Genomic DNA, 24,426 nt, shown 5'->3' with positions numbered 1-24,426 from the left:
TCGAGGCCAGCCTGGTCTACAAAGCGAGTTCCAGGACAGGCACCAAAGCTACAGAGAAATCCTGTCTCGAAAAAGAAAAAAAAAAAAAAAAGCAAGAAGAAGAATGAATATACCCCAGCTGGATTAATAAATTCAATGCAAAAGAAAACACAAATTACAAATGTTACAATGAAAAGGGAATTTTTAACTATAAAAATCAATGATATAATGTACAATAGGCAAAAAAGTAACAAATCTGATGGTAAAAAATTTAAACCATTTTATAATGCTTGGGTTAATTTAAACATCATCCAATATCAAAAGATTTGGAAACATTAAATTTTCACTGTCTATGCAGTAGCCATATGTATTTTAACATAAAATCCAGCTGTTTTCAATCCCACTAGTAACATCTCAAATGTACAATTGCCACATCAGGCTACATACTGGAGAACACAGAACTAGAGACTCCCAGCTTTGAATAAAGTTAAATTGTTTAGCATGGATCCACGTGATATATCAAATGTCTACCTTTCAGTCAAAAGTTCCATGCTGAGTACCTAGATTTTCATTCATTCATTACTGCCTTTTTTTCAAGTGTTTTCTTAGTATTAGAAAGCAACCAACAAACAAGGTAAGTTTCTGCTTTCATGAAGCTTGTGCTCCAACAACAAACAGATACTAAACAAAGATCCTAACAAATGTTTACATATTTTAAAACTGGAAGAGTGTCATAAAGATTTGAGAGTGAATAAATGTGCATGGAGGGCATAACCAAATCTGGGAAATAAGGAAGTCCTCACATGGTTCTAGGAAGGATATTGAAAACAATAGAAACATTGAGGTTAACATGTCCAACACTGAGCTTTCGTGGAGGTTGACAAGCACTACTCAAAGGTGGACAGGGACCAGGCCACACAGAACACCGTGTTTGTAGGAACTTCAGTCAAATCGTAAAGATTTCACTGTGCTCTTTTTTTTAAAACTTTTTTAAAAATTTATAAGCATTGGTGTTTTTCCTGCATCAGGGTGTCAGATATCCAGGAACTGGAGTTACAGATAGTTATGAGCTGCCATGTGGGTGCTGGAACTTGAACCCCGGCCTTCTGAGAGTAGCCAGTGCTCTTAAGCATTGAGCCAAATCTCCACCCCCTAAATGTTTTCTTTTCTTTTTATTTATTTATTTTTGAGCTCACAGAGATCTACCTGCCTCTGCCTCCTGAGGACTGTGATTAAAGGTGTGTGCAACCACAATCTGGCTCACTCTACTTTAAAGGAAGCAAAGTGGTACCTGTATTGTAAAAAGATTATGGCAGACTATTAAAAATGTAGAATAAGGATGTGTAATCATAATGACACTTTTCTCTGGTCTTTTAAATATTTCTCCATATTTGCCACAGCTACTCTTGTAGAAAGTGTTCTAGTGGTCTGTGTTCATAATTGTTGGCAAAATCAGTAAGTTAATTTCCTAAAAGAGAATGGTTTTCCAGGAAGTGTTCTTCATAACAAGTCACAATTAAAACTAGTAATTATTCACAAGCTCTTTTATAGTCATGTTTCTATATCTAGAAAAGAGCATCATGGGTGAGTTATGAACACACATAAGCTCATGGATCAAAGAACCTCATGTTTTGAATATCACCAGCATGCTGCAGTATTTAGTATGTAGGAAAATAAAAGACAAGAAGCAACGAATTGACAGCATTTGTTCTAGTTGAGGTCCTCCCATTTTGTCTGAAGATTTGCTTGGGAACAAAAGATGCATCACCAGAAAAGACATTCCTAATAATTCTTTTTTGACTATACCTCTGCATTCACAAACAACCAGTTAATTTAATAATCATCACTTGGTTGTGATAGCAAGCCTAGATTGCATATACTTCCAGATGGAATTAAAAGGAGGAAAATCTAAACTGTAATTGTATTTTATGAGTTCTGTGTCTGGGTCTAACCCACTAAGGCTGCTACTCAATATTCGTATATGTAGTTTTCAGTGTTGAAATGAATATTACTTAAAATAAAATAATTTAGTTAAGATAATATGTGAAAATCCATTAACATATATTTAGGTACATTATTTGAGGTTTTGTTAATCTCTAGCTGAATTTACAATTGTCATAAAAGTAGGAATTTTTAGCATTTACAGATCTTTTATTCTATAACCATGAAAAATTTAAATGTCAATTTAGCTTGTATCCAAGTGATAACAAATCCATAAATCAATAAGATTTAATGAATGAATAGTTTCTGTCATATTAATATAGTGTCTACCAACTGAGCATCACATAGGGGCCTATCTACTCAAAGTTTGTTTGTAATTGAACACATTCCAATGAACTGATTATACTGAACAGTATTAAGGCTATTTCATTTTAAACTATTAATGTAAACCATTGGCACCCACCTCTAAGACTCTATGCCTAGATACCTTGTAGTCTCTATAGTCCAGAACTTGTAATAATAATAGCTAGCCAGGCAGTGGTGGCACATGCCTTTAATACCAGCACTTGGAAGGCAGAGCCAGGTGGATCTCTATCAGTTTGAGGCCAGCCTGGCCTACAGAGAGAGACCCAGGACAGGCACCAAAACTACACAGAGAAACCTTGCCTCAAAAAAAAAATAATAATAATAGCTAACATTTATTAACTACTAGCAACAAACTAGACAGTGTGCAAATTCTTCGTAATTATCTTTCCAACTTTACTGGGTTTCAAATGGCATAAAAAACAAAATAATTTTAAAAGTCTTAATGATTTTATATATACTTCAGTTACTTCGACCATTATCAAGGCTACAAACACATCTAACACCCCCAAAGTTACCTTCTGTCTTTGTAATTTTTAAGATCTACCATGTAATGAAATTTTGAGTGCATATTATTATACACATGAGACTGTTCATCATCTATAACTTTATAGCATTGAATGAATGACTCCATATAGCTGCATGTCACATCTTCTAGAAAATGCTGTTATGTCATTTACTTTTTTTTTTTTTTTTTTTTTTTTGGTTTTTCGAGACAAGGTTTCTCTGTGTAGTTTTGGTGCCTTTCCTGGATCTCGCTCTGTAGCCCAGGCTGGCCTCAAACTCACAGAGATCCACCTGCCTCTGCCTCCCTAGTGCTGGGATTAAAGGCATGCACCACCACCACCCAGCTATGTCATTTACTTTTATGTTTGATTACATTCCTCATATAAGAGGAATCATGAAGTATTTGTCCTTTCTTACTAACCTCAGTATGAGATCCTTCATGCTATGTTCATATTACTCTGAAAGCATATAGTGTTGTATTTAGAATCATTACAATATATGAACCTTGCAACTCTTTATGGAACACGTTGTTCCCCACAACTGATAGGTAAGGAAACTGAGAGTCCAGGAGTAGAATTTCATTATCCAGAGTCATATAGATTGTAGGTGCCAAAGTATACTTTGGAATCAAAGTTGTCTGAGTTTTTTAGCTTAGTTGGTTCACATGCTCTGAATAGCTATATATAGTCAGGGACTTAGAAATCCTACAGCCTATGTCAGTTCTAGTAATACTCGATGTGGTGGTATTGTGTTTTCCAAAATATTGTGCACCTTAATAAACTTATCTGGGGTCAGAGACAGAACAGCCACAATATTAAACATGAGGATAGGCAGAGGTAGCACACACCTTTAATCCTAGCATTCCAGAGCCAGAAATCCATCTGTTCAAGGATACAGCCAAATTTGGTGACTCACGCCTTTAATCCCAGGAAGTGATGGCAGAAAGCAGAAAGGTATGTCAGGTGTGAAAACTAGAAGCGTTTGGCTGGTTAAGCTTTTAGGCTTTGAGCAGTACAGTTCAGCTGACATCCATTCGGATAGGAGGACTCAGAGGCTTCCAGTCTGAGGAAACAGGATCAGCTAAAGAACTGTCGAGGTGAGATAGCTGTGGCTTGTTCTGCTTCTCTGATCATTCAGCATTCACACCAATACCTGGCTTAGGTTTGATTTTATTAATAAGACTCTTAAAGATTCATGCTACAACTCGATGCTTAGATGGTAACATTAAACTAAGATTTCTAAACAGAACACTATATGTTAATTTGACTCCCATATACCTTAAAACTATGGGATAACAGCCTCTTTTCCTCTATTTGTAAAATGAACTTAAGAATATCTATGTAAAAATGTGTTGCAGAAGTTAACTGAGATGATACATTTGAAAGTAACTAATACTTAGAAAATATTAACTAGTTCACACAGGGTTGAAAATTCTTTGGGATACCCCACCAAAACTTAGTTGTTCGTTATTATCAAAACAATAGTATGGGTACTGTGAGTAAGTTAATTAGAGTTTAGGCCAACATGAGTTTCTCCTATATTGTTCATGTCTCCTTTTCTATTCTCTTTTCCAATCAAGGGCACACATCTATAAGCAAACATTTACTAGTGATTACTTGATCACATAGAAACAAACAGTATCCTTGCTTTTCATCAGCATGAATTGAGTCAATTGGAATAGACCCAAATTGGTTAGCAAACTTAGGGTCAATGAACATCATGTTTAGTCTTCCAAGACAATGTGACCTCCCTTTTTTGCTCTCTTTTATTTTTATTCCCTTAAAGAAAACAATCTCTGAAAATAAAATAAGCTAACATATGATATGTTCGTACCTGACACCCTGAGCTTGGCTGTCAGTAGGGTGCCACAGCTTCCAATTCAGAACAATAAAAGAACTGTTAATAGCCAAAAGAAAAAAAAAATACACACATCCAGTGTGACTGTCATTTGCACTTCTTTGTAACAGTCTAGACATACAGTTTGGGGTGTTATGGGGTGTTATCTAATGTGATAATTGGTAAGTAGATCTTTGCTCGTGTGCTGGGTTTGCCTGCAAATTATAATTTAGGGTTTCATGCCATTGTTGATCTGTTTTCCTGCTACTTTTCTAAATTCAACAGTGCCTTACTATTGTTTTCAGAAAAGGAAATCTCATAGGGTCAGCTCTTTATACAATAGGCAATTACTAAATATAAGAGATTACCTTGAATTCTATATCACATAACTGGATGTAAATATCATTACCAATTTTAAATTAGTTCAATGCTTAGTTTCAGAATCCAGTTTTGAAGATTACTATGACATTACTATTTATTTAAAATCAATTTATTTTCCATAATAAGTCTGAATCATAGTTGATTGGATGAGGCCTGTCACTGTGCAAAACTATTATCAGTGCATTTGTTAATATTTAACAAGCACAACATTAGGTGATTCCATGTACGTTATGCCAATAATAAAAAAAATCGCTATTCAATAAAATGTAAGATAAAGATGAATTTGCATTTGGCACTCTTATTTTTCATTATTTGGAGTATGAAACACCAATAGCAAACATTAGAAAAACACTTTTAATCCATCTGATGTTTTTGCCAACTTTTCTATACATTCAGATGTTTAATTAGCAGAAGAGATAATGTGCCAATAAGCGACTGAAAACATCTTATCAAAAGAAAGAGGTAGTAATGTCATCTAAAATCCAGGGAATGTCTGCTAATAGATTTTTATAAATTGTGGAAGAACAGGACTTATTTTTTTGAAACAAAGCTACATGTTAGTCATAAGTGAAAAAGAAATGTGTTCATGGAGAAACAGAAAAAAAGTATGTCAAAAGTTGACTAAACAAGGAAAAAGCAAATTTCATTTTATTTTTTTTCTTTGTGAATATCTTTTTTTAACTTTTTTTAAATTATAGTTGTGTTTTAATTTTACACATTAGCCATGGGTTCCCCTTTCCTCCCCCCTCCCGCCGCGCCCCCACCTTTCCCCCAGCCCCTCCCCTCCATTTCCATCTCCTCCAGGGCCAAGACTCCCCTGGGGATTCAATTCAACCTGGTGGATTCAGTCCAGGCAGGTCCAGTCCCCTCCTTCCAGGCTGAGCAAAGTGTCCCTGTATAAGCCCAAGGTTCTAAACAGCCAGCTCATGGACTAAGGACAGGTCCGGGTCCCACAGCCTGGGTGCCTCCCAAACAGTTCAAGCTATTCAATTGTCTCACTTATCCAGAGGGCCTGATCCAGCTGGGGGCTCCTCAGCCTTTGGTTCATAATTCATGTGCTTCCATTCATTTGGCTATTTGTCCCTGTGCCTCTCCAATCTTGGTCTCAACAATTCATGCTCTTAAAGAAGTATTGTCTATGGTACAGGGAATTTGAAAAGACTACATGTAGGGGAAAATATCTTCCTAGGTGCCCCAAAGCTACTCTTCCAAATGCCTGCTCTCTATGTGTTGCTCATGTTCATTGCCCCCAGCTATGGGATGTCCTCCTGTAGTTCAACTGGAGCAGCCAAGTGAGGGAGGGAGAGCAAGCCAAATTGCTGTAGGAAATCAGTACCTGTAACTTTAATCATCAGTCTTAAGGAGCCAGTAATCCACCTGAACCTCTCGGTTCCACTGCAAGCTAAGATTAGCGTCTTTATATTTACCCTTGTTAAACAACTGAATTAGAGCCACTTGCCTGCCCTAAGGACCTTGGAAAGACTTTAAATTTTTCGCTTATTAGATATGAAGTGGCCATATGCTCAATTAATCATTCCAACCACTTCGTCGATTAGAACTAGAGTTCTCATATTTGTCTGGTATCAGAGTCAGCTGTTTAAACACCTATTTTATTCCACTAAGTCCAGAATCTCTAGCGGAATAGAGGTCGTTTTCTTTCATTACCTCCCCAATAAACTAACAAAGCATTTTGTACGTATTACAGTTCTAAATAGTCAGTCCTCACTTCCATAGGTCTTGTGTCCTTCATCACTCCTTTTCAAAGAGTGAAACTTTTATGTGACTCATTTTTCCTTCATCCAACAATGAATTTAGGAGTCCATTGAAAATGGTGAAGGCCCCCAGAGGGAAAAAAGTGACTCGTTATGTTGGCGGATATTAGGTTTGGCAGTAATTGCATAAACTCTCATTGTTTTATAAATTCCTAAAATAAAATAAAAAGATAATCTGCTACTTTAATATGCTTCAGAATCACCATATTAAGTGTGTACAATCTTGGAACAAAGAGAAATTCCAGTTCAGTAGGTAGAATTCAGGTATATGGAAACTTAATAAGCTCCACAGTTAATTGGCTGCACATTTGAAAATCCTAAATGCAATTAAAATCAGGTTGTCAGGTACTAGTTAATTGTATATTCACAGATAGAACTTTTAAAGGAACAAAAATAGTTATCATTCTGACTCAGTGTTCTTGTTGAAAATGGAAAAGTATAACAAACTATACATAACAGAATACTTTAACTGAAAGATACATTGTAGCTATATAAACTATAGTCTCTAGTTAACAAATGCTAGAGAATTCAAAACTGGAAGATTTATGAACAAAATAGCTGGAATTTCCTTAAGGTGCACTATAAATTCAGTGAGTAACAGTTGCTGAGAAACATGCAAATATAACCATGTAATCATCTCAAATATGACTGGTTAACTGCATTTACTATCTTTCTGCAGATTTTTTACTATATTGTTTTCCTTGAAGATAAATATCACTATTGATTTGTTTTGTTTTCTAGATGGTTTGACTGACTGTGTGGACCCAGATTGTTGTCAACAAAGCAACTGTTATGTAAGCCCACTCTGTCAGGGCTCACCAGACCCTCTTGACCTCATTCAACAAAGCCAGCCCCTCTTCTCTCAGCACACTTCAAGACTCTTCTATGATCGAATCAAATTTCTTATTGGCAAGGACAGTACTCATGTCATCCCTCAAGAGATCTCATTTGACAGCAGGTACATAGAACTTTATTTTGTCCTTACTAAAAGTGCTCATGATTTTCCTTCTAAAATTGTCTTCTAAAGTTCAAGTGGTTTCTCACTCTTTCCAACAGTATTGCTATCTTTCTTATGACTTCTCTGGAATGCCTACACTGTTACTAATTTGATTCTAAAAGCCAATTAGTTAGATTCTATATCACAAAAGTTATAGGACATGTCTATATCTATATGGAAATGAGTATTTGATGACAAAATGAAGTATAATTTGCAAACTTGCTATTTGACTTCTGATTTTTTTTTTAATCTTGTATTTCAATAGCTAAATTTTAGGTTCTGCTTCATGATTAAAAGTGTTACCAGATCAAAAGGTTGAGTGATTTAATATCTTAATGAGAAATATCTGAAGTATCAAATGCATGAGTTAGCTCTTAAGATCTGACAAGGCCCAATCCATTTAAATCAATTCACTTATTTAAAATGTAATAACAAACTTGATTATTAATGACAAACTTCAATAATTATCACTAGGTGTAGGTAAGTCTGTAGGTCTAATTATTTATGATCACAAAAGTGTCCTCCTTGGAGCAGGAGAGACGGTCCAGTGATTAAGAGCACTTGCTGCTCTTTCAGGTGACCCAAGTTCAGCTCCCAGAACTCACATGGTGGTTCACCACTGTCTGTAGCTCCAGTTCCAGGAGATCCAATTTCTGACCTCCACAGGCTCCTGCATACACTTTTTACACAAACATACACTCAGGCACATAATACACACACACACACACACACACACACACACACACACATGTGCGTGTCATAAATACTACATCCTGAAGATGCAGTATTTCAAGAATTTCAGACTCATGAAAATATAAGAAAATTACAATCAATGTTAACCTTTATACAGTAGAAGGGGAAAAATAAAGATGTACATAAAAACTTTATTCAGTTCCCTTCTCTTCAGTTGAATACTAGAACTCTCATTGAAGCCATTTTTTTTCTTTATTTTATTACTGTGTCATTCTGACTTTTCAGCTTCCAACATAACCTAAATCCAATGCCAACATATCTCAAGGAAGTGTTTTTCTTCTAGGGACTCTAGACAAAGGTTGTCTTCCACCAAAAGATTTGAAACTTTTTCCTAGATTAATAACAACTCTGGTCCTTCTTTCAGATGGATGTAATCAATGGAATTATTTAGATATTGGAGAATTATTTCTGGAACACAAAAGAACAAAAATAATTGAAAGCAGTCATTATCTCCATTTTCCTATTTAAGGTAGAGGGCAAGTCAACTCTATAGCTTTCTCCATACTTGAGGAGAATTCAGTTCAAAAAAGGGGGGGGGGGTGAGAATTAAGAGAAAAATAACCTTCATGACTTGAGATGTGTTGAAAAACATGTTGGATTCAATAAGGAGAGAAAGTCAAGACCTGAGAGAGACAGCAGACAAGTGACCCAGAGCAGGGCATTTGAGCAATAAACTTAGAAAAGTCAAAACAAACTTAAACCCCTGTGGTTCAGCTTCACGCTTCAGCAATGCTTGCTAGGCACTCACACAGTGAAGAAAACTATTACTTTTAGTAGTTAATGCCCCTGTCCTCCTCCTGGTTTGATTGAGTTTTCCCATTCTTTTGTAAAAGGCTCCAAGTTATCATTTGGCTCTGCAAGTCACATTTAAATTCAAAATGATGGGTCTCCATCCAGTGGTCTCTACTATTAGAGTCCTGGCTGTCAGAAAAGATGTCCAGGGAGAGTACATGAATACAAGCCATCCAACTGTCTTTTCTCTGACAAAAAAAAAAAGTGCATTCACTTTTCCTTGCTTTACCTTTGGGTGAAATAAGTCCCTTTTTAAATCACATATGTAAATGACAATTACAATCTCTCTGGTACACCCATATAATACTTTTTAGTTTGCAAAACAGCCAAGCTTGTACTATTTCATTTTGTTTTCATAGTATCCCTTGAAATGGGGTAGTTGTATTTAGTAGATTTCATATATGAGGAAACTGATATTCTAAGGGACTACATCACCCAGACAGCAAGTTTGTATTGTAACCTTTCATTACAGCACAGCTGGCTGCTCCATTTTCACTTGTCCTTCAATTTGGGCCGGGCAGTGGTGGCGCACGCCTTTAATCCCAGCACTCAGGAGGCAGAGGCAGGCGGATCTCTGTGAGTTCGAGGCCAGCCTGGGCTACCAAGTGAGTTCCAGGAAAGGTGCAAAGCTACACAGAGAAACCCTGTCTTGAAGAAAAAAAAAAAAACAAGTTTGTTTTATAATATCTTAATAGCATGAGTTACAAACTTTTTATTAATGATAATGAAGTACTTTGGAGATGAACACAATTGAATGTCATGAAATGGACATTTTGTTACACAGCAAAACTTACTGTGTACCTATTGTGTATTTGACATCTGCTAGCCTTTGATCTGTTATTTCATCTAATTCTCATAAAACTGTTCATGGGTGATTTGTTAAAAGTTTTATTTTTAAATGAGGAAATTAAGGTGTTAAGAAATAGGCTTCAACAAAGTCATAATAAATGTCAGAACCTGGATTTGAACCCAAGGACACTAATACTGAAAGCCTGATCTTTAAATCACTGCACGAGCCATGGTGGTTTAGTTAGAAAACTGGAGCATGTGGCTCTAAAATAACTCATAGCTCTTACACAACCTTGACTTTAAGCTAGCTTCCCTCAGATAAATATGTAAGATATTATAAGATATGTAAATGCTATAATTAGCCAAATCACATTTTTTCCTTTTGTCACATAACTCGGAGACAGCTCAGTAGACAGATAAAGAAAAGCATTGCTAATGGCCTCACTTCCCTACTAGCAAAACATGACCCAACAGCTGACTTCCTGCTGCACATTGTGCCACAATCAGAACATTTGGTAAAGCTACAGAGAGCAGTATATAGCTTTCTAAGGGTTGCAAGGGCACACACCCTTGTGTATCATAAGGAGAGTAGTTTTTGCTGTACTCAATTGGCTACACTGGCACAAAGAAGCATGTGGGATATGTACTTTCTGTGCCCTGTGATGTGTTGAGGGACATTTGATCACACTGTGAACCCCTAATTTGCATTTGTGTTAATTAAATAAAATTAACCTTGGGTCAGGAGGTTGCCTTAGAAACTAGTTGAAAGAAAGTCATCATAGAGCCTCAGAAAGATAGAGAAACATGAAGTAGTTAGAGTGGCATAGGTTTGTCCAGTTTGGTGAAACGGAAGCACAGGTCTACTATGGACACCAGCAAGGAGAGGTTAGCTAGTTACAACTCAGCTCTCTTAGCTGGCAGATTTTCATCCCAGCCTTTGAGTCTCGAGTCTTATTCATAATTAGAATGATAGAGATTTAGCAGCAGTGATGGGGCCAGTGCCTACAGGGGCAGAATTCTCTCCAGGCTGTTTCCAGAGCCTCCAGGCCACTGCTTACTGGTTACTGTGGAGTTGCAATTGCTGACTGAGATAGCAGTAGATTAGGGCACAGCCACTGTGCTAAGGTAAAATAACATTTGCATTGTGCACCAAATGTAGCAGGCTTTCTCATACCAACAGTCCCCAGATCATGACAGAGAGACTTAATGGTTATGAATGCTCAGCTTTTGTTGAAGCTTGTTTCTGGCTAGCTTTTTAAATTTAAATTAACCTGTTTCTCTTCATCTATATTTTGCCTCGGCTTTTTACCTTTCTTTCATTCTGTATGTCCTACTTCCCTGCTTCCTCACTGTCTGGCTGGCTGGCATCTCCCTGTCTTTCTTCCTCTTTCTCTCTCTCAAGCCTAGATTCCTCCTACTACTTATTCTCTCTGCCAGCCAGCCCTGTCTGTCCCTCCTCTGTCTACCTATTGACTGTCCAGCTTTTCATTAGAAGAATCAGTTGCCTTAGGCAGGCAAGGTGAAGCAGCAACACATCTTTACAGAGTTAAGCAATTATTCTGCCACACAAACAAATGCAGCACATATTTACATAGTTAAGCAAATATTCTATTCCACACAGTGATGGTATAATGTCTGTGAAGACACAAATTGACCACAGAAAAGTCTCTAGGAAAGCTAACTCAATTACTCTTTTTTTTCCCCTAAATACAACTGACCGTGTAGCTCAAGTTTCTTTCTTGTCTTCAATCTGCTCCAAACATGACTACAAAGTCAACCACATAGTCTATGCACCCTGTATTACTTATTACTTTTTAATAGTGTAAATAGGTGAACAGAAGCATTATTGATCTTTAGTGTCTAAGCATTTAATCACTATTAATAATGTAAAAGGTTTTTATAAATATGTAAAAACAAGAGTACATTAAACTAAATGACAGCAGTAATTTGCAAAGCCAGACATTTCACTCACCATCACTAATGGAGAAGTGCATTTAAAAACAACATCTTACCAGGGTTAGTGAAACCACTGACAGGAGGTCTGGCCAAACTCATTTATCTAGTTAGTAACTATGAGAGGTTGATTCGCACATTAGTCTTTGTCAAGTGTCTTTATCAGATGTTGTTCAAAATTATTCCACAGTTGTATTTTGTTTAGCCCAACATTTATGAAGTGAAAGACCAAATGTAAAAATTGGAATATAAAATGCTTCTAGAAAATTCACAAAGCTAAGCACCACCAGGCAAATAATTATGGCATAGATGGTCTGGAGCTGAGGGACAGTGGTTCCTCAGGATAGGACATGCAATGCCTGTCTAGTTCATCACTGTTTCCCTTAGACGTGGGCCATTTCCCACTTTCCTGGTGACGTGTTTTCCTATTGGCCTCTGAGTTTGTCACCTCTGATCTACAGAATTTCTGTGGCTTTCCTTGAAAAGATTTAAAGACTATGTGGCTGATAACTTTGTCCAATTGTCTTCATATATTGGTTATCATTTTACTTAATTTCTGAACTTTCATTTTGGCTTTAAAATAGAGAAAAGATAAAAATGAAATAGTAAATGGGCGGTGATGGCACACACCTTTAATCCCAGCACTCAGGAGGCAGAGCCAGGCAGATCTCTGAATTTGAGGCCAGCCTGGTCTATGGAGCCAGCTCCAGGACCCTATCTCAAAGAGAAAAAAAATGCATTAACAGAAGTGTAACTGGAGACCTTCTCTCCAGCCCCTGCCAAGCCTTGTTAGTCGGACAACCCACTTATAAAATAAACACACAGATGCTTATATTATTTAAACTGCTTGGCCATTAGCTCAGGCCTACCATTGTCTAGATCTTACTCTTATATTCAGCCCATTTCTATTAATCTATACTTTGCCACGTGGCTCGTGGCTTACCAGTACCTTACATCTTCCTTGTCCTGGCAGCCAATGGCAGGTCTCTCAGCCTCAGCATTCTAATTCCCAGAATTCTCTTCTCTCCTTGTCCCACCTATACTTCCTGCCTGGCTACTGGCCAATCAGTATTTTATTTATACAGAGTTATATCCACAGCACAGGAGAAACAATATTTCTAACCCTTAGTTTACTGAGCACCTATATATACTTCATGGCTAAAGTACTACACACTTTTCCTCAAACATTAGGCTAATGAACTCATATAAAGAGAGGTGCCCAGATTTATGGTGTCTTATGTTACCACCAAACATGATATCAGAGAACTCAGGTCCGACCAAGGTGACAAAAGGTCTACTTTTATGATGAGAGTATATTGTTATTGTATTTCTCACCTAGCATAAATTTCAAATACAGTTTTAAAATCTGTAATTTTGGCCTAGAAGATACCTCAGCAGGTTAAAGCACTTGCAGTGTGAGCCTGATAACCTAAGTTTCATCTCTGACACCCATGTAAAAGTTCAGATGGGGTCACTTGCGTCTGTAATCCTAGCACAGCTGTGGTCAGAAGCTTGTGTACACAGAACAGCAACAGACACTAGAGAAACCCTGACTCAAAAAAAGTGGAAGGAAAGATACAACATCCAAAATGTTATCCTCTGACCTACATACATGTGCTGTGGCAACTGTTCCTACCTACATATTTATCACACACACACACACACACACACACACACACACACACACACACATGCATGCACATATGCACGAACACACAGACACACACTAAATCTATAAAAAGTTTTTAAAAAATGAATTTTGCCTGACCTTAATAAAATTCCTTTGAACTCTCAAAAAAATTTAAAAAAAAATTTAGAATCTAAAATTTCACATTAATGCTCTGAAGATAATTGGAGAGGCCTCTTGCAATATCCACACTTAGTTGAAAAGTTCTAGGACTGGGACAAAACAGTACAGCACTAAGCACATAATGATCTTAATGAACTACAAAGAAAAATGAAGTTAAACAAAATGATAGATTTCTTCTACCTCTTTTTTTACATTGTGGGTTTGTTTGTTTGTTTGTTTGTTTTGCTTCATACTGGGATGTATATTGTTATCTCTGATTTATCACATTCCTTAATCAAGTTCTACAAGGGTTAGGGTCAAGCCATATTTCCTTTCTCCATGTTTTGAATACCTGTTGTTATCTGGCAAACTACTTCTAGTAATGGATTAAAATATTTTCTTATTGTTATCTCATGAGTCTATGGGTTAGAAATTCAGATATCATATGGCCAAGATGGCTTTTTTCTCTGCTCCATTATGTTTGGAGCCTCAGCTAGAAAGAATAGGACAACAATGGGAATCTTTCTGTGTACCTTCAGCATCCCTATAAGCTATTTGAGTTTCCGGCTAGCATGCTGAGTAACCAGCTTTGTGTTTGTTACAATTCTTATAACATGTCTCTGCACTCTAAGAATGAATGTCCCAAGAGACAGAAATGGAAGATGCCAGTCTCTTAATGAATGGGCAGAGAAATTTTCCAAATGTCATTTGTGTTATATGTTACTGGACAAAGCCATCACAAAGCTCACCCAGATTCAAAAGAGAGGGTATGGGTCCCACTTCTTCTTTTTTTTTTTAAGATTTATTTATTTATTATATACACAGTGTTCTGTCTGCATGTATGACTGCAGACCAGAAGAGGGCACCAGATCTCATTACAGATGGTTGTGAGTCACCATGTGGATGCTGGGACTTGAACTCAGGAAGGACCTCTAGAAGAGCAGCCAGTGCTCTTAACCTCTGAGCCATCTCTCCAGCCCAGGTCCCACTTCTTGATGAGTGAAATATGAAAGAATATTTAACTGTCTTTTATATACCATGCCACTATGTTCCCTAACATATTGCCTCACAAGCAAGTTCAAAATTGAGAGTTCCATGGAGTGGCTTAGCTGCAATGATTTTCGTTTTGAAACATAATCTCACATAGCCAAGAATGCTTATAACTCCTGATGCCTTGGTCTCTATCTCATGATTGCTGGGTTTAAAAGCATGCAGCACTATTTCTGGCCTACTTGCAGTGATCTTGAAATACAGGTGCTCTTTTCACATTTACCAATGAAATCAGCCAATATTGGTTGTATAGAATGCACAGATATTATTAAGTACTTAAGTAAACCAATTCTCAAATGTAAAACCAGCCTAAAGGTAAGATTCCAAATCTCCAAACAGCACCGAAGCAAAATTCATAAAGGATGAAGTGATTATGTAGCAGTACCAAAGTAATCACTCATTTTTATCTTATAATATCTTCCACCACTGTCACAGGCTGCCAATAATTGACATCATTCATAACTATATATAAGCATCAATAATTCTTTCTACCTTCAGTGGGCTAGATAATCAAGATTTAGTACCAAGGGAAAAAAAGCTAAAAATAAGGAGCAACATCAATATTACTGTTAACCTACTCACTTTAGCATGCATTATTTTTTCTGACTCACTGGAAAACAAAAGACAAACCCCCAGCAATTTAACATCCTTAAATAGGAAATTGAAGAAAACTCTTCTTAACCAAGCTGTCTTTCTCTTTTACTGTATCCCATTCAATAATAAAATCTTGATTAGTCACAATACTTGGTAATAGCCATAATTACTTACTATGGCTTATTTAATAAAACATGCTTTTATGTACTTGCTGAACTGAAGATGCATTCCATTTGAAGTTTTGTTAATGGCTAAACAAGTTATTGACTGAAGACAGAGGTTAAAGGCAAGTTGCAGGAAGAGGAACACTGTTAGTGAGGTTGTTGACTGTTAAAGGAGCCTAAAAACTAACAGGAACCACATTTGGTGTGTACTCATTATTTTTAAGCATATATTCTATGAAAACTAATATTTTCAGAGTAATTTATGACTTCATTCTTCTTCAGAAGAAGATAGCAATGATATCATATCCCTCTGACATTCTTAATACAATGCAATGTCCTAATATTGATTCATTTTTTAAGAATGGCAAAGGTTTGTATTCACTCATTCCTTCTACAAATATTTCTTGAGAAACTGTTCTGCAACAAAAATTGTATAGATGGTCATAAACATAAATAACACAGTATTTTCAATCACAGAGTTTGTATTCTAGAGGCAAGATTTGATCATTACACATTTTATACGTATATAAGTATCATGCTGTATCCCACAAATATACAAAAATACTATGTTCCATTTAAAAATAAGAAATAATGATCTGGGCATATAGATCTGTGATAGAGTACTTCACTAGCATGTTAAAATCCCCAGATTTTATCCTCTGCAAAAAGTATCAAATAAATACATATTTACTTAAAATAATTATAATAAGTCTGGTGGATCTGGAATATTAGGTTTTTCAAAGAACCTGTTGTTTATCAACTCGGTGTTCTCAAGCTCAAATTATTTTGTGGAAGAGACAGGTAACCTAGCTTGATATAAGACAAGAGGTGTCCTAGCAGATCTGACAAAGTCATTAAACCATAACAGAAATGAGATTAACCAACAGGTCTTCAGCAATAACCCAGAGAAGGGACTAAATGGTTTTGCTGAACACAAAGAATTGCTAAAATTGACACAGCCAAGAAAAATGCAAAGAATATTTAGACAGACACTGGCTTGCCTATACACTAGCAGTTTCATCCTTTGGTGATTAGGGCTATAAATTTTACTTACTTTTACTAAGTTTTTGTACTAAGTAAATGAATTCAAAGCAAAAATCAATCATGAAAAAAATCCCATTTCCCATAATAAAAAATCCCACTAACTACACTTTGGAGTCATTTTATCATGATAGATCCTACAGTTTCTTTCAAGGTAACCCGAATTTCACAGGATTGATAACCATCTCAGTTTCGATTTATGAACATTACAGCATTTACGTGGTTCATTTGTTCATCCAGTGATAGACACTCTTCTAGGCTCTAGGCTATAGGGGACAATATCTCTTCAGCATGGCAAGGAACACAGACTGTAATAAAAAAAAAAGAAATTGAGGAAGGAATAAGTACTGTCAAGTGAGATTTAAGAAAAAAAGTCAGGGACCGAGAATGATCACTTTTGACAGAGTGGTGCAGAGAATCATCCCTCAGGAGCCAACACTAGATCAGAGCCTTCACAGCACTCATCTGTATGCCAGATGATTTGTACATGAATATTTCTTATCACCTGGACTCTTATACAATAGATTTTCACACAAGCTGAGCCTGCTGTTGACATTTAGGTGCCTTTGAAGTAAGATTCTGTGACATTATGTGCAATGAGAAGGTAAAACAAAACTATCTCAAGGAATTACTACCTAGCAATTATTATACTAGGTTTTACTAATAAATGCTTAAGGGCTCTACCCAGGAGTACATTGGGAAAATCTGAATCCCTCAGACAAACTGAATAGGCTTTGGAGAAAGAAAATAAGCTGTAGCCCTAGACCATTTAATCATGAAAGAAGGAAAACTATAGCCAGTCTTCATCAATTAGTTAATTAGTTGAACTCAAAAGGAATCCAATAGGTAGCAAACATTTACTGATTTAGAATTATTTTTAAAAAGAAGAGATTAGGAAAGCCAGTACTTCAGAGTTTTTTTAAATGAGATACAATGTTATTACAGCATTCAAGCATCCATGGAATTACCATTCAGTTTTAAGATTTCACAAGTAAATTTCTCCCAGAATGTCCACAATATAGTTATTTGTAATTTTGCCTAAGTATAAATTTGAATCCATATGCTTTCTGTTTAACTTTTTAAAGAGTTAGTTGTGAAAGAACTATTTGTTAATGGCAGGTTTTCACATATTTTTAATCTAGGAACACAAAAAGCATCAGACTGTATATGCAAGTAGTGGTTGATAAACACACAAGACAACAATTACTGAATATACTGAGAAGTCTAAGAACACAGGGTACTGGCATCCTCGAATATATCACCTGTTCACCCTCATTTCTTTAAGAAAAAAAAAGGCACTACCAAAGACCTCCCCACATCCGGGGAAGATCCCCACATCCGGCTTGTGCTGGAGTATGGTTCCTTGGAACTCTATCTTTTCATCTTCATTTTCCTGAGCAGCCTCATTTGTTTATCTTCCTAAGTGGGAAGCCAGGCTGTTGATGGTTGCAAATAAAGCACTTTGATCTCATTTGTGTGGAAGGTGTTACGCATGTGAAGGCAGGATCTCCTGATTTTCAAAAAGGAAACACATGTTCAAGACAGATTTATAAAATTACAAAGTGCTGAAGGTTCCCAGATTTACAGTGCTGACTAGCTACTGAAATCAGCAGTCGACACCTAAAAGTACCAAAAAGGAAAAAAAAAAGTGTGAGTTTCACTTCTTTGATTGTGTTCTTGGACAAGGAGGGATGAAAAGAAATCAGAGCAGTTATCAAAATGGCATTTAACGGATTATTATGACAATCTGAAACTCAAATGTTCTGAGATAATTAATTTTTTTAATTAGGAATATCAGTAACTATAACTCATCTGAGTACAAAAAGAATTTTTTTTGTATTTTATCTGACTGAAATCCAAAGGCTCCAATCTTTATTACGATGTCTGAGTCAGACTATGTGCTTTTGGTCACTCTCTGGCTGATTCAATAAGTCATTTTGTCCTTATAGAGGTTAGTCAGTGAAAGAATGTTCTGTAGCTGCACAGTTAAGATGGATAAGTAGTTGAAGGTGCTTGCTGCCAAGCCTTATGACATAAGTTCGATCCCTGGGCCCCACATGTTGATAACCCTAACTTTGCTCACACCTCCATATGCACACTATGACATTCATCTCTCACCCCCTCATATACAATAAACAAATACATGTAATTTATTTATTCTTCTCTTGTACAATACATCCCAATGGCAGGTTCCCCTCCCTCCACTCCTGCCACTCTCCCCACTTCCCCTCCCCCAGATCCACTGCTGCTCCATTTCCCTTCAAAAAAAGAGCAGGCCTCCCAGGGATATCAACCAAGCATGGCCTAACAAGTTACAATAAGACTAGGCACAAACCCTCATATCAAGGCTGAACAAGGCAAGCCAGTAGGAAGAAAAGGGTCCCAAGAGCAGACCAAAGAGTTAGAGACACTCCCAAAAAATTAGTTTAAAATCTTTAAAGAATGTTCTGTAATTAATTTCCACTACATGAACCACACGTAGAAAGTGATCAGCAGTTGGTTTATTTATACAGGTAATGATTTCCTGAGGTTTATGCCACTTGCACAGGTGAGCACTTTCATTTTCAAGCCCCATTATTTACACTTTGGCTCAGAAAGATGTCTGCTACAGCCAAGGCTCTTTTGGATGCAAATCTAGAGGTTGTCACAGTTTTATCACTGTCTGTGCTATATAGAATGAGTTTATTTTTTTAATTCTAGACAAACTAGCCTCAAACTCACAGACTTGCACCTGCCTCTGCTTCCAAAGTTCTGGCATTAAAGGTGTGTGCCACCACAAGTGAGTTCCTACATTTTTATAATAAACTTAAGAGTCAAAATTTCTCAAGGTTATATGGATATTAAATGAAATGAGATGAAGAAAATGTCTGTACTTGCCTCATAGTAAGTGCTTAGTATTTTATTTATATAAAATGTATATTTACTAACAGACCATATGAGTAAATAATTTGAAAATTCCAGCTCAAAAAGTCATCATTTTCCTGGACAATACTGTTGTTCTAAAATCTCCGTGAGGTAGTAGGGAAGAAGACAAGAAAAAAGTGTGACTGCCATTTTACAAAACTGCTAAATAAAGCCAAAAATAATTCCATTTCTTAGGAAAATTTGCAGTAGCAATTACTAAGGAGCCAGAGCTAGAGCATAGCAGTGCCTATAGCGAGGCCCTGCTTTCTTTACAGCAGAAAAATAATTCATGCCCATGAGATGACCAACAAGAAGGGCCTGCCCTATATTTAATGACTATCCATTAAATGAAAGGCAAGTCCACAGAGAATGACAAGAGAGGTTAATGAGGTTAACAAAACCTCATAAGGCTGATTACAAAGGTAGACCATTTGAGTCACGTTTAGAATAAGCAAAATGCAAGCAAACCAAAAACCAAAATATATATATATAAATAATATATATATATATAATATATATATATATAAAATAAATGCACTTCAGACTATTCAAGACTTGCTGCAAGGGCTTACAGGACAAATATTTCAGGATTCAAATTCTAGACAAAAATAATCATGTGTCTAAATGAAGCAAACTGGCACTTACACAGTACTGAAAATGTAACTGTGTCGTCAGTGTTCTTATTGCTTCAAAACACTTGATCTTTTTCCCATTACTTTGGGGATCTCCGGCCTCCAAAGCAAGCCTACTTTTGACAAGCAATTACCAGGGCAGATGGGAAAATAGCCACCCTACCTCAGGGTGAGTGCCCCCATTTTGTTTTACTTGAAACATCACTAGCCATGAGGAAAATAATTCTGCTTAAAAAGCTATCTGCATTTTCAATAGTACACCTTTCCCACTGCCCTAGAATGCAGATGGGGAATACTCCCAGCTGCTTTGAATGTTACCCACTTGGTAAGTATTATTTATTTGGGCTAGTGATCAATGGAGTAGGAGTAAGTCATCTTGCTCTATTTAAGCAAAAACTAACGAAATTTATTGGGCTCTCATATGAATATGCATGACAGTCACAGTTTTTAAACATGAACATAGGTTTATACTTCATTAAGTGATTTTATAATGCTGTATTGACCTAGATAACTTATCAAAAACATCATGTATTCTGTTGAAATACTCCTCCCACTTAAAAAAATCTGTATTTTAAAAACTTCAAATGTATTTAAATTAGGAAATATCAAATAGTAATTATATGATAATATATAAATGAATAATAGGGTTAGTGTGCATAAATTAAGCATTTGAGAAGGTCTATTCATTCATTTTGCCTAATGGTGCAGATATTGTTTAATTCCCTAAAGCAGTCAATTATCAAACAAAATCCCTGTGATGAGCATGTTGGCTTCTAACAAATGAACTGTAAGGCATCTGTCACATAGGAATCTCAAAGTAGTCTTTGAAATTCTTGACGCAGTGCCTTGAGGATATGATGCAAGCACCTTACAACTTTAGATTTTTTTTTTTTAAAGAGCTGAAGTTCTATTAATTGTTCCTGAGCATGTGTTGTGTACTCCAGGTACACAGAAGGGCACAGTGGAGAAAATCACATAGTTTTTTGGTCTCAGTGTGGCTCTCTAATAGGAAAGAGCAAGTGATCTATAACTGTCCTTCCAGGCAGGCTATGACAAGTGCAACGACATGAGTATGAAGACTGTATAATGAGAACAATAGGCCAGGAAACATTTGAACTTATCTGGAGTTGATAAGTTGGGTTAAAACATACTTCTCTTTTACAATCTCTGGTTTTGAACGTACCCCACAGTTCATGTGATGGTTCACCTATCATTTTGTCACGACAATTTCAACATGACTTGCCAAATGCTAATTGTCCCAGAAGCTTTTATGGAAGAGTTAAAATTCAAGGATTTCAGAGTAGTAAGATTGTTAATTGTTTGTTTATTTTCCTGCCTTTTTATGTTCTATGCTTCTTGTCTCCTTCCCCAGGAGTTCATACATCTTAATTGGCTGATTAGGTGATAGTCTTGCTTTCACTAAAGTTTGGCCTTTACACATGCAGGATCAGCAGCACTTGGGAACTTGTTAAATCTGTAAGCTTTCAGGTCCCACATCAGACTTACCAAATCAGAAAGTCTGTGGACATGCCCAATGAAGTTCAATGTTTCCTTCAACAAACCCTCCAGGGGATTTAGGTATACATCCCATCAAGTTTGAGAATCACTGGCTTATGGAGAGAAAGATTACCACAGAGGCGTAAGGACTGACATCTCAAATTGCACCCTGAGGACCTTCCTATTTATTTTGAGACGGCAATGAATAATGGAAACCTTATGAAATCTTTGTTACAACCACTCAGAGGTGTTTATATTCCAATAAGGCCCAGAAGCAGTGTTTTGCCCTGAATGACACAGTTTCCAACTGCAGGATTTATGCTATTATTAACCCCTATATAAGATGTTGTAAGAATGCTCAAAACATACCTCATTATGCAGTCTTTCTCTGTCCCATGAAGACTTGAACAAAGTGACAATCAATTCAGGAATTTACAGGGCAAAATTCAAACACTAGTGAGCAAAGAAGCCACGTGACCTCTCCCAGCCCAGGCGCTCTCAATGCTTTTTACTGTGCAGTGTTCAGCTTGTGGAAAGGACTCTGTTTGTCTCTTCCGATGGAGAACTAAGTCGCCTAACCTGTCCACCTGCTGCTTCATCCCCCAGCTGAAGAGGTCCTTTATTTGGAATGTTATACTTGAAGGATTGCTTATGCTCATGTTAGCAACAAAAGCAAATAGCTATAACTTCTCTGGCCCTAAACCTCATTTTCCTTGTGAAAGATTTTAATCAGAAATATAATGCAGTAAATTACATCTTCTTTCAGCAATTTAGTTTTCAACCTTGCTGTTCAAACCAACTTCTATACTTGAGGTTAATGTTGTTGCCAGAGGTGTTGAATGGATATTGGAAATTTGACAGAGAAGACAAAAGACAACAAATAAGGACAGAGTAGAATGGAACCAAGGGTTGATTGAAGGCTAGAGATAATTTGACTGTGCCATGAAAATAGCAGATACAAAATGAATTAGACCTTTTGCATCAGCGCTGTCTAACAAGCAGCTTGTTAGTTAAATAAGGCTCTCAGTAAAGTATGTTCTTCAAATACAACTCCAAACACTTAGAAGAGTCACCATTTAGTTAAAGTGAAGAAAGAATTCACTTGGGGTTGCTGCTTTAGCATAGTAACAGCAGGTAGATAGCTTGGAAGCAGGCTATATTCTCCAGAGACTAGGAAAAGAGACATTTGTGAGGGATGATCTTCTCCACATGTGTTTATAAAGTCACAGTGGACATACCATCTAAATTCAACTTACCTTGTTCTAAGCAAGCACAGCAAGGAGATGTTCTTGTTGAAGATTTAAGGAAGCAAGGCATCCCATCAATGTCTCCAATCAAGGGAAAGCCCCCCAAAAAAGATGCAAAGCATGCAGTTCCTGACACTGAGAGTACATAAGCACACACACACACACACACACACACACACACGTGCATGCACACGCACACGCATGATTATACTGGGCAGATACTTGCTAGTGCAGGACCAGCATAGGTACAGTCCAGACATTATCTTTTATTTTTCTGACTTAAAGAATCTGAAGATTTCTTTATGGTATTGGACGATCAAGGTTTGGGGGGAAAGGATGGATCCTTAAAGGACCAGGATTTGAGGTTAAGATAGTTTGAGGTTTTATTTTGTTTCATTTTGCTTTGTTGTGGTACTAGGTATTAAACGCAGAGCCTTATAAATGCTACCAGATGTATACCCCCATCTCATTTAATATTTTTCATTTTGAGATAAGACCACACCTGTATTGACCAGGCTGACCTTAAACTCAATGTGTAGCCCAAACAGGCCTTTTATTTTGTGATCTTCCTGCTTCAACCTCCTGGGTAGCTGGAATTAGAGGCTGATGCTACCACCACAGCGACCTTGATGGGAATTTTGATATGACAAGTTTAACGTGCCAAGGGCAAGTCAAGTGAATTTGCCTATATTAGATACAATTGAAGAAATCTGGGTACTCTCTGGGATACAAAATGGGGTAATACCACAATGGGAATAAACAAATGTATATAGAATGGCATTGAGCTTATCAAAGATACATCATGACTGTGTGTACCTCACTCCTCAACCACAGTCTTGAAAATGCATGGGTTACACAGGCTGCTAAAAATAATGCTCCAAACAAGTAATATAAATGGTACAGAAATTAAATGTCCTGAGTGGATAAGTAAAAGGGGGACAGATGTACGATAGCCTCTAGGATTAGGAAGCAAATTAAATTTAGAAACTGAAGTTCACAAAATGGCAACTAAAGAGTATAATCCACTCTACTGGCCATTAAAACTGGGGTACCCTAGGGGAGAGATTGGACTCAACAATTTTTGTTTTGAAACAGTGTGCCTGAGAAGATTTTCCCCTAGGTTTCTATATGTAATATCAGTCAAAATTGCTGCAAATTAAAAAGAATACTTTAACATTGTCCCAAAATTTAGATAATTTACACTGACACTGAATGGCTGAGATTGGTCAGTGAGTAGAGTAAGTACTGACAACTCAGGGATAAAAGGAACTATGGGCTATTCCTGTGAAAAAGTGGATGGCATGTAGTGTGTGAATAATGAGGAAAAATACAACAATATACAGGGGAGCTTAGAGCATTTAAAGTCTAATCCATTACAAAAAAAAGCTCAATATTGATAAATGTAGAATAATACATTTGATGGAGTTTCATCATATTCTGTAAGT

General features: G+C 36.7%; 1 protein-coding gene across 1 annotated transcript in view; it reads left to right on the top strand.

The window, feature by feature from the left end:
* Tenm1 (teneurin transmembrane protein 1) overlaps positions 1–24,426 on the top strand; it is an 811,545-nt gene that overhangs the window by 637,275 nt on the left and 149,844 nt on the right. Inside the window, exon 18 of the mRNA XM_036174144.1 lies at positions 7,521–7,737. Coding sequence (XP_036030037.1) covers positions 7,521–7,737 — 217 coding nt within the window. The remainder of the gene's footprint in view (positions 1–7,520; positions 7,738–24,426) is intronic.

Source organism: Onychomys torridus, chromosome X (genome assembly GCF_903995425.1).
Source record: "Onychomys torridus chromosome X, mOncTor1.1, whole genome shotgun sequence".
Lineage (NCBI taxonomy): Eukaryota > Metazoa > Chordata > Mammalia > Rodentia > Cricetidae > Onychomys > Onychomys torridus.
The sequence above is the reverse complement of the archived record's forward strand: the minus strand, read 5'-3'. Positions and strand labels throughout refer to the sequence as shown.